At 27.2% G+C, this 12,447-nt stretch overlaps 1 protein-coding gene across 1 annotated transcript; it reads left to right on the top strand.

Annotated features, from left to right (window-relative positions):
* Positions 1-1,616: 1,616 nt before the first annotated feature.
* On the top strand, positions 1,617-12,202 carry LOC129989122 (equistatin-like). Its single transcript, XM_056097447.1, has 5 exons — positions 1,617-1,706; positions 4,328-4,391; positions 6,774-6,804; positions 9,808-9,852; positions 11,869-12,202. The coding sequence occupies exons 2-5, from the start codon at positions 4,362-4,364 to the stop codon at positions 12,009-12,011; spliced, it is 249 nt and encodes an 82-aa protein (XP_055953422.1). The 5' UTR covers positions 1,617-1,706; positions 4,328-4,361; the 3' UTR covers positions 12,012-12,202.
* The last annotated feature ends 245 nt before the right edge of the window (positions 12,203-12,447 follow it).

Genomic DNA, 12,447 nt, shown 5'->3' with positions numbered 1-12,447 from the left:
TAAAGTTTAAACGCTCAGTGACTCTATTATCAATAATCATATTATTAAAAAAAATGCTTTGTTTCAGTAAAAAATATTATTATATTAATTGCAGATTAATCATTTACACTTTAATTTAAATCATAAATTCTACGAGGGGCAACAGAAAATGGGAGAGATACATATCACGTTATGACTGAAGGCCTTTATAATATTATGAGTGAATTATATGACTATCAAAAATTGAAGTTTTAAAATATTTTGCTGAAGAATCTATAAAAGTTGGAATTGCGTAAAATATTTAATGGTACGATCGGAGTTTAAACCCCCGCTTGGCGCAATTTTTAAAAATCGCCAACAATGGCCATGCGAAATGTTCGAAAGCAAAGGAGCAGATGTTCAATTATAGTGCATAATAAAGATTGCCAGCTTTGGCACGTTATCGCAACTTGGCGAAGAAGTGGGTTAAACTCCGGTCCAACCTATTTAATTATTAAAATTTAAACGAACATTAAGATTTGCGAACCGGCTGGTCGCCAAAGGCGGCTAGTATTTAATAAAATATGCATGCAAACGATTTTAAACTTGAATTAAAGGCAAAAAAAAAAGTAAAGCAAATTGCTTAACATTGGAATCTAGTTAAACTATCTAAAAACTAAATAATATAGAATTATTATACAAAAGTTGCCATGAAAAAAATCATATGAGCTTATATGAAATGAAGACACAATGAATGACGCTAAAATACAGAGGTATATTTGTGTAAAATTTTCAGAGAACATACCAAGAATTTAACATCAGGAGCCCTAAAGAAGTTTAAAGACAGTTTATAAGTGACATTATAAATAACAATATAAATTTGATTATGAATGACATTATAAATAACAATATATATTTAATTATAAATGACATTATAATTAACAATATAAATGTAATTATATATTACATTATAAATAACAATATAAATTTAGTTATAAGCGACATTGCTTATATAATTAAGCTAAGAAACATCAGGGGAAAATAATCGAAATTTCGAAGAAATTCCAGCTAATGGTTTTGAAGCGTCACTAATTAATATAACGTCACTGATTTGCTGTCTTAGTGGTATTATAAAAAAATGAAAAAAGTAAAGAAACAAATAGTATATTGCATTTTAATTCCATAGTCTATTTAATTCCTGGTATTTTAATTCTATCTCTGACCACACAGCAATCGATTTTAACGATTAAGAGCAGTTGATTACTTGATTTTGATTTTAACGACTATCATATTTATGCTTTTTATTGAATTTTCAGTACAATATCTATTTTTTTTACAAAGCAGAAAATATATGTGCCTTTCAACCTACAGTATGAAATCTCTGCATGCATTTTGAGGTTCATATCTAACTGAACATTAAAATGTTCTAAAGTTATGCTGTGAGCTTTGCCACATTGTATTAGAAAAGAAAATTTCTATAAAATTGTTTGATAAAATAATGTAAAAAAATTATGAAATATTCTGAAATATTTGTTAATTGAATCATCTAAAAATAATTCTATTTCCGGTGTCTTCCGTTGTATTTCCGGCCAGGTACTTCAAGATGAACGGAGGGAAATAAAGAAATGTTCGTATTCTCGAAGTCTTCCAGTGAATTTCCGGCCGAGCACGGAAATGAACAGAAAGACAAGAAAGGTATTTCCGATCTCAGCGATGAAAGCTGGCACTTGAAGAAAGAAAATCAGAAGGTAAGATTGTTCCCTTATATTGCATTGAATAAGTTTACAAAAGAAATATTACTATGTTTGGCTTTAAAGTAAAAGTTGAATTATAACTTTCTACTTTTATGTAATGATAAAATTAGTTTTGTTAGTAAACACTAATTAAAATAAGTTAATCACAAAACATGTTTCATACTAACTTTTCATGAAGACATTATATTGAAAGGAATAAATAATATTTTATACCTGAAGACATCTCAAAACACAGCAGAGTTTACCCGAAATAATAATTGGTTTTAAAACATAATCTGTTATACATAGGATATTTCTATAATTTCTGAAAAGATTTTCTTTTAGAGAAAAAAGAATTTTTTTTAAAGTTTTTAGAACTGCCAATAATGATATTTACTATTTTTAATTATAAAAACTATAAAATAAATATTTATCATTTTTTTAAAAAGAAATACGTGTTAACTTAATATTTTCCTCCAGCTCTAAAATACAACTTCTGGATATACCTTGTATGATATCTAACAAGGATGTGGAAATAAACTATGCAACCCACTTAAATGAGATATATTCAGTTCAAAAATTGCAGTGCATTTATAAAAGAGTTTGGTTAAGTATAGTTTGATCTAGTAAAAATTTAAACTCTATCTAATATGTAACTATATTAAAAAACTTTTCCATTATTTTATTATTTAAAAGTTTTTAACACTATATTTTAAAAGTCACTACCCCAATATCATGGGTAAATATCGAAATAATATAGATTTAAGAGTGGGATAGGGGTGGAATATTTGCATTAAGAGTTCGAAGTTTTATTTTAATTTAATTTCAGTTTAGGCTTATTTATTTTGGTTTTCTATTTAAAGCCGTTCCTGTTTTTCCTATGTGTTTCCAAATGAAGTGGGTTTTTTTTGTTTTATTTTGATTCTTTTTCCATTATTTTTTTTTACTGTTTTCCCACAGTTTTAACTATTCTTTAAGGATAATCATGATGTTCTATCAGTAAATATTTAACTTCTTTTCTGCATCACCTATCCTGTATCACGTGTCGTTATTGCATTGGTTATTTTATTGCTTCCCAATGATTTATACCTTTTCTTAGAAGTGGTTGTGACGCTAAACCAGCTTATATTTACGTAAGTTGTTACATATGATGCACCGCTAAGCCTTTAGGATTTTATCTTCTCTAATCTATTACTGTATGTTTAATTATGTTGTGAAGAGTATTATTTCTTTTATAATGTATTACGACAACCGATAATCTTATGAGCAAGAAGAATAAGAATAGAAAGAGCCCCTTCACTTACAAAGTTGAAGATATGAACTTTCAGTCATTTGATTAGAGGAAAAACACTTTCTTTCATTCAAATTTTTGCCTGAGAACCGGACCTTCACGGTACATATACAATGCACAGTACAGTACACGACAGATAGTGCACCAATGGAGTTTTCGTATTTCAAAATATGTTGTTAATGGGAGAAACGGACCAATTTTGGCATGATGTTCATTGGATATCCTCCCTCTTGTTAATAACCTATCATTCCGGTTTTGTCTCGACATTCGAATTTGTTGCTACTTAAATGTGGGGAGGGATACGAAATTTGGGGTACACAAAGGGAAGGATTATAGTGTATTTCAGCAAAGCCTGCGGAATGGGAACATCCATGGGATAACAGGAAAGATCGGCTAAGATGGATCTATCGAAATGAATATAGTGCCGAGTGTTTCCATTTCATTGACGACCGTTGGAAGGATGGAAATTGATATAGCATCAAGCGTTACCATTTCATTGGCGTGGTGCGAAGTGATCGAGTAGAACAGGCCAATATGGATGAACGAAAATCTGATATGGCATGGCGTTTTACCATTTCGCTAGTGTGATAGGAAGTGATATAATTACTAATATGGATGATGAAAATTGATATAGCGTCGAGTGTTAACATTTCTATGGCATATTTCAAAAACAAATATAGCGCCTAGCTTTATATTTCATTGACTGGGAGGCGAAGTAATTGTGGAAAAAGAGACAATTTGGATAAATGGAAATTGATATAGCGCCAAATGTTACCATTTCAGTGGCGTTTTGCCAAGTAATTGAGGAAGATCGGCCAATATGGAGGGACAAAAATACGACATCAAGTTTTGCCATGTTATTGCGTGGTCTAGAGTAATGAAGGATGGAAGAAAAGCTTTAGATTTCCTTCATCATAATCCAAAGTTTTTTATGTCACAGAAAGAATTATTCATAATATTCTTTTTCCTTATTGTTTACATATGCTGACGATATATTTTTTACTTATTGTTTACAAATAGTATCAAATAAATTTCGAATCCTTATATTAGAGTCAAATTCAAACAAAATGTATTAATTAACAGCAATTTTTTTTTATTTATCTGAAGAATGATTAATGTGCGTAGAATCTTAATTTACAAATCATAGCACAACTCAGACGTTTAGTTTAAACACATTTTATAGTTTCAGAATAGCAAATAGTTATCAAAAGGACATTGCAAAAACTGCGTATTAAAATCGAACTGGGTATATCACATGAATTTTCGTAAACACACTAAATAAGATTTATAGAAAAATTATGACTTATAAATCACTGTATACAATTGACTTTCGGTTTTTTTTCAGATAGCTAAGACACTTCCATCTTACAGACTTTAAGATGACGCGGAAAGTGATTTTGGTGATCTTGGTGAGTATGTTTAAAATTTATAAAATATTTTTACTCTGGATGTTGAAATTTTTATATTTTTTCCTGTATCGAATTTTTATTGAAATAAATATTTTTAAGTATTATTACATTATAATTATTTGTATGAAGTGAAGATTGCTTGCATATGAGTAAATTATAAAACGAAATTGCTTTTAAAACTATTATAATCCTCACATTTGATGATGTTTTATTTTAATACTTTTGAGTAAAATGATTTTTTTTCTGAAAATACAGTATTAACAATTTGACAATTTTTAAAGAACCAAAAAGATAGGCGTGTAAAATAGTATAAAATGAAAATTACAGAAAAATCGCATCTATAGGTATATAGATAAATCAGAATCTAAGAGAATCGACAAAAAGTATTGTAAACTTTAAAGACGGAAACGTAAGTATGAAATCATATTATATTTTGTTAATTTTATATTTTTAAAATTTGTTTAAATTTTAAATTGTAAACTTTTTTTAACATGTGATAGAGAAAGTAGAACAAAAATGGTTTTAAACTATTTAGTTTTGCTAAAGAATAATCGTTTAAAATAAAAAGAATTCACTTGTTTTTCAGCAAATTAAATAGATTAGTTTTTAAAAATTAGAGTAAAATATAGTTTTCTGAATAGTATTGACGATTCCATTTTATATAAGATAAGTTTTTGTAAGCTAAAAAATAATCTTTGATAATGAAAAATCAAGGAGTTATAGTAATAACGACAGATATTACAGAGTGCAAAAATTTAACTTAGATTTGGCAAAAAAAAAAAAAAAAAAACCAATTATGCCTGAACAAAATAATTCAAATTTCATTTAAAAAATTTAAGTGCCATCCAAACAAATTAAGTGCCATCCAAACAAATTTAGTATTTTAACAAATACTAAATATTTTTAGCAAAATAAAATATAGTTGAAAAATTAATTATAAGTTTATGTGATGTAATAATAGACTTAGAACTTTTATCATGCAGATAACAAGTACGATACTAGAATGTAGTATTTAACCACATAATTCATTTTCTGAACTAGAATATATCGATCTTTACTAAGCAACAATGGAAATAGAATTTCTCAGATAAAGCATTAAAAATTTTTAAAAAGGTGGCAAATATTACCAGTGGGAGTACTCTTCTTATACAATACAGTAGCTTCTTTCCAGTTCATTTTATATAATTCTACAACCTTTGAACTTATTACAGAGATAGAAACCTTGAGAGAAGGAACCAATTCTCCAAATTTCCTGCCACCAAACGACTTCCGCATGCTCTTAAAATTTAGATAGCGTTTCATGTATTGATATATAATGAAAAAAAGAACTATATATTTTAGAGCCTTCCTTTCATTCAACAGGGACCAAATTTTAAACACAGATCTTCAATTTTGGTCTCAAAATAACTTACATAATTCTATTTATCTGCATTGTGATACACACGAATAAGTAGTCACACAAATGATCAAACCTTTAACGCGTTAAATCAAAAATTTAATATATATCTACATTTCTGATAGTTCAATTATTTACTAAATTTTACCAATCTAGTTCTTTGCGTTATGAACTTCTGTGTTCCCATGAAGACTAGCAAATGGTATTCCCTATAACGGATTGTACCCAAAATTAAACAGAAATTCACAAACTTAGTATTGGAAATTCATAGAAAATTCCATTCATATAGCTGAATAATCTTATCTATAATCTTAATCCGTTTCGAAACATTATTCCAAAAATGTGTTTTCCGGATCTGAAAAATCTGAATCGCGGAGACTCTTCAAAACCTCAAGATCGAATTTTCTGATGATTACAAAACAATTCTTAAATTTCTTTGCATATTTTGTATTCGAAAAAGCAAAAAAGAAGAAAAGTTTAAACATGTTTATTTAAAATTATGCTCTTTTATCTTTCTACTTTTTTAATTCTTATACCATTTAAAAATTGGATATAATTAAAGATAAATTTGTTGAAATTGTGCTTTTTAAAACTTTTTTGAAATAAATAACATTTTTTTATTATATAAAAACTAAATATAATTAAAGTTACGTTAATTTAAAATTGTGCTCTTTTATCTTTTTAAACTATTATTTTTATCTTTTTTTTACATCTTATATCATAAAAAAATCAAATATAATTAAAGATGCGTTTGTTTGAAATTATGTAGTCTTATTCTTTTACAACAAATAGCAACTTATATTACATAAAAAATTGCATTTATTTGAAGGAATTTGCAAGTTCTCTTTTAGGATTATTTGTAATTCCAAATTCGGCTTGTTATACTAAGTTGTTTATGTCTTAAATTATTTGAAAATCAAAAAATTAGAAAATGTAAACTGGCATCAAAATTAGATCTATTCTAAAAGTAGCATTTATATTTTTAGATAGTGGCTGTCATCACTGGATTCACGAAAGGTAAAGCATATTTTCAATTTTACATTTTATATATATTCTATGCATATCAACTAATATTTTTATATAATATAACTAATTATTTTTAGCACAGATTATATATTCTAGATGAATGATACTTTGACATGGAAAAAAGGCTTAATAATATTCTTGTTACTTTAAATTGCTGAGTTGGTAAATCAAAACTTCGAATATCGAATTGGGCGAAGAGAGAAAGTAAAAATGAAAAATAATTTTTTTTTTCGTTTAAAATAAGCTATTAATCCGAAATAAAAAGTAGAAAAACGAAGTTATAATTTTTTTAATATGTAAGAAACAACCGTCGGGTGTGAAATAGTTTTATTAGAAGTAAATTTTAAAACAGAACTTTTGAAAAACATTTAAATTAGTGTTGTTTGTTTATTTGAGCGAAGAAATATAAAGAAATGATATTTTATATCAATATCTGCATTATTTTCTGCAGTAATGTAATGCAGTTATGCAATATCCAATCTATCTTAATTCGTGTAAGATAAAGAATAAATTTATCAAAGTGTTGCTCTATAATTTATATAAATTTTGTATGATAATTATTCAGAAAGAAAAAGATTTTAATTAAATTTGAATAAATGCGTGCAGGAATGTTATTTGAGCACAATTATTTCCAATGAAATTATTTCATTTTGTTTAAAAATAAAATAATAAAACAAATTAAAAATAAATTTAAATAATAAAATAAATTTAAAAACAAGATAAAATAATTTTTTTAATAACTATCATATAAAATTTTTATAAATTATAGAGCAACACTTTGATAAATTTATTCTTTAACTTATATATATATTTTTCTTATTCTCTCTCTCTCTCTCTATATATATATATACTAGCCGCCTTTGGCGACCAGCCGGTTCGCCAATCTTAATGTTCGTTAAAATTTTAATAATTAAATATTTTATGCAATTCCAACTTTAATAGATTCTTCAGCAAAATATTTTAAAACTTCAAATTTTGATAGTCATATAATTCACTCATAATATTATAAAGGCCTTCAGTCATAACGTGATATGTATCTCTCTCATTTTCAGTTACCCCTCGTAGAATTTATACTTTAAATTAAAGTGTGAAGGATTAATCTGCAATTAATATAATAATATTTTTTACTGAAACAAAGCATTTTTTTAATAATATGATTACTGATAATAGAGTCACTGAGCGTTTAAACTTTATGGGCACTAAAGAATATCTTTCTTAATTTATATAATATCTCAAGAATTTGTCAACAAAATTTTCTCAGATTCATCATGAACGGATCGATTCATTAACAATGTTTCATTTTAAATGCATCAAACACTAAGAAAATAAAATGAATCGTTTAAAATAATCGGTCTAAAACATGTTTAAAAAAACTACTTAAAAAACGATGTACTTAAAACTATAAGCATATATCAAAAAATATATAACTAACATAAATACAATTTAATTACAAAAGAATGCAATTAGCCTAAAAATAATTTAAATCATTGAAAACAGGTTAAAAAAAACTATTTAAGAAACGATGTACTTAAAACTATAAGCATATACAAAAAAATATATAACTAACATAAATACAATTTACTTACAAAAGCATATAACTAACCTAAAAGTAATTTAAATCGTCCGTTGTTAATGGTTGCCATGCCAACAATCAGAACACAGTGCGCATGCGTGAATTTTCTCCGCCTTTTACGGTAACGCAAATGCGTGAATTTTTCTACGCCAGTTGGGGTAACGCTATGCAGATTATACATTTTTAATTTCCTTTATTCTGTGTTATTTTAATTCAAAAGTACTTCAGAATGAATCTGAAACATGGATTAATGAACAATGTTTAATTTTAAATGCATAAAACATTAAGAAAATAAACAGAATCGTTTGAAATAATCCGCCGAAAAATCTTAACCCTAGCCTCATTACTGTTGGGAGAAAAAAAGAACTAAAGCCTAAATCATTTGGCGTTGGGGAAAATGGAAGATTATTTTGGCGGAAAAGTTGGCGGTGGGGAAAATGGAAGATTTTTTTGGCGGGAAAGTTAGTTTTTAATTAATAATTAAAATTCTAATTAAAATTTCAAAAAAAGGGACCCCAGGTGCACATTCCCGACCTCTAAGGTATACATGTACCAAATTTGGTAGCTGTATGTCAAACGGTCTGGCCTGTAGAGCGCCAACACACACACACACACACACACACACACACACACATTCAGCTTTATTATAAGTATAGATAGATATATTGATTCATTGATTGATTGATTGTTTGATCTATTGCTTGTATTTTAATTCTAAAATTATATATTTTTTATTTAGGTGATAAGCTAGATTTCATATGAATGACAATCTTTGAACTTGATAATCTTTATGTTGCGACAGCCTTGCATTATAAATTAATTTAAATTAATAAATTTAATTAATTATAAAACGAATCACCTTTAGCAACCAGCTGGTGCAAAGGTATTTTTAATCAGGTAAAATTTTAATTATAATTATTTTTTACACACATCGTTTATACACGTTTAATCTCAATAATATCCTTAGCAATGCATTTTCAACTTGAATCTTTGTTAGATATATAAATCGTACTATTTTATAATTATTACACAATTATATTCATTTTACTATGTTCTTTTAAAATTTTTCTCATTTCATCTAGAATTTGTATTTTAATTTCAAACAGGAGCAAATGTCAATGAATTTAACTGCTGTTTCATGGACTGAATATAAAAATAAAATTTTATAGTTAATAAAAGTAATCGCCCAGTCATTATCTTCAAAGCTATAGTTTTGTTAATTTTTTAATTTTTTTTTTCAGTTGTACGCAATTAAGGGCAAATTGATACATTTTATCCAGTGTTTCACTCTAGATTCGACATTATTTACACTTTGCACTCACGAAGTAAAGTTTCGGGAAATAAAATTTGCATTTCTGAAGTAAGAAATACATGATTTCAGCATATTATAATCCATTCTCATTTTTTTTTATTCATTACAGCTGGAACAAAATGTCAGGATGAGCGCGAAGCAGTACGCAGTAAAGGTAAATATATTCTTTGCTTTAATTTCGATTTTTTTAGATTCCATTTCAAATTTTTGAAAATTTTAAAAATTAGTCTTGCATCTATTTTTTTTTTATTTTCAACAGCAATCATATTATTCTATTATAAATACGTCAAAGAAATATAAACTGCAAAATTAAGAAATTTATTTTTGATTCAAATGTATATTTTTAAAAAAGATAAAAATCCTTTGTATAACAAAAAATATATTTACATATAATATATTTACACGTAAAATATATTTACAGGCATTATTTTATAAGAAAAAATTAATAAAATCAGTTTAGAGACTTGAAAATTTTAACACTCAGTTAAAAAATTCCGACTCTGAGCTTAAACTTCGCAACTCCAAACAGTGAACATATATATATATATATATATATATATATATATATATATATATATATATATATATATATGTCCGTTATATATTAAATAAATCATTACATACTTTTATACCATCGTTCTCTATATTTTATGTTAAAATCATAGAATTTCGGTGTTTAAGGTTACTTTTATTCTAATGCAATATATTCAAAGGCAATAAAATTTTAAATGCGTTAAATAAGAACGGTTGCTAAATTGTTTTGTGATCGCACAAGTTGCTGATTCAAGATACATTTAGAGAAAGTTTAAATAAACAATTAAAAGCTTCTACAACTGTATCTGCAATAGTGATGTCATGCTAGAATTGTGGACGTTGTATTTTATTCATAACTGCATCCTGCTGTCACACAAAAGAAATCTTTGTTTACACATTAACAAACAGCTGGATAAAATAAGAAAAATAAAGGAAATTCAAATCTATAAAAACAACACTCATATAAAAACAACGAACACCTATATTTTATCTATTTAACCTTTTCTCGGGCCATGGAAAATATACTTACCACCAAATTTAATAATCTTTATGTGATGTAGGTTGGCATAAGATCTGAGACATTTTTCAGTAAGACAGAAATTTAGATGCTTCAGTTAATTATCTCACACAGAATGGTGTGTCTTGATTTGTTACTTAATTATTAATTAATTAAATTAATTAGTCAATCAAATTAAATTTATCTAATAATCTAAAAGAATCCCTTTCCTTTAGCCAATTTTGTTAGACATTTAAAGAAAAACCATGCGAAAGTTATTTTCGGATCCGAATTTTACGGTCCTTGTGTTGTTTTTCCAATCCCGTTCCATGGTCTCAATGAAAGTAAACAAACCGATGATTCGAACCTGACCTTTTTTGTGTTTTGTGATTGGCAACAATCGCAATGCAAATCGAGCGAATATTTTAATTTCGGCTCGTGTCATAGTTTTTAGAGGAGAAGTATATGGAATATTAGAAATGTGTTTTAGCTCTAAGAGAGAGAGAGCGCGTCGACGGTTTGGTTATGCAACTGTATGTTGCTTCAACATTTTAACTATGCCGATTAATTATTTTAGACGGTTCGAATCTGAGGTCTGGTAATGTTGATTTAAGTTTTTATTATACAACTTATTATTTGATTGCTCCAGTGACGAGCACATTGACTTTATTCTTGATTTTTAATAAAAGTCATTTTTTAAGAAACTGCTTTCATCTTTATGCCTTCTTGACACAAAAATTTCACTGCTTGCTTTACTAAAGTATAACGGAGTTGATTATGAGCCTAGAAGGATAACAGTTGGTTATAGGCCCGGAAGTTTAACAAATTTCAATCCTAAAAATATTTTAATATGCCATGACTGGGAAAAAAGGAGCTTTTTAAAGGGTCAAATAAACCTAAAGACCTACATATCTATCTAGTTTTTGCTAAAAAATCTATTCGATTTCAAAGTCAGTTTAATGCCTGAAGCTCCTAAAGACTTCACCGAATTAAAAATACGAAAAATGAGTTGTATCACGTCATAATCCACGAATTGTAATTATTGGTTTAAGAATTTGGAAACAAGAGAATATTATTTGAAAAATTATTCATTGTCATTTTACCAACATTTGATATTACGTCTTTAAATCTTTTTCTCAGGAGTCTTTATGCCCGGGTGTGATGCAGATGGCTTATACAGCAAGAAGCAATGTTACAGCAGGAATCGCAAATGTTGGTGTGTCGATCCTAAGACGGGAGAGGCACTCACCAAACCAAACAGAATGAAAATAAACTGCCAATGATGGCAGGGCCATCACTTTTCACGTGATTGGCACTATAAGTATTTCATAAGTGTAAATTTCAAATATTATCTTGTGAAACTTTAGAATATATACCTATAATATCTTGAATGAATAAAAACGACGATAACTTACTGACGGCTGCAATTGAAATGTATTTTATTAGTTTTTCAGTGTTTCGGGGAATAGTCTCTCCATAATAACGCCATTAAATATTTGTAGTTGTATCGCATTTTGACTTTTTTTTTTCTTTTTTGCCTGCAACTATTCAAAATAGTTCTTTAAAATCGTACTCAAAAGTATCAAATAGGGTGGAATGTATAACATTTATTAATATTTTTTTTAATTTTATTCAGTTATTTATTTATTTTTTATTTTACACACAAAAATACAGATTTATTGAGAAATTTATAAATGAATGAATTTATAAATTCCTCAA

The sequence above is a fragment of the Argiope bruennichi genome, chromosome 10, assembly GCF_947563725.1.
Source record: "Argiope bruennichi chromosome 10, qqArgBrue1.1, whole genome shotgun sequence".
NCBI lineage: Eukaryota > Metazoa > Arthropoda > Arachnida > Araneae > Araneidae > Argiope > Argiope bruennichi.
The sequence above is the reverse complement of the archived record's forward strand: the minus strand, read 5'-3'. Positions and strand labels throughout refer to the sequence as shown.

Excerpts from the sequence above, each read along its gene's own strand:
- LOC129989122 (XM_056097447.1), top strand. The coding sequence starts at position 4,362 with ATGACGCGGAAAGTGATTTTGGTGATCTTG. Across the intron at positions 6,805-9,807 it reads CATCACTGGATTCACGAAAG|CTGGAACAAAATGTCAGGAT; the intron begins GTAAAGCATATT and ends TATTCATTACAG. Across the intron at positions 9,853-11,868 it reads CGAAGCAGTACGCAGTAAAG|GAGTCTTTATGCCCGGGTGT; the intron begins GTAAATATATTC and ends TCTTTTTCTCAG.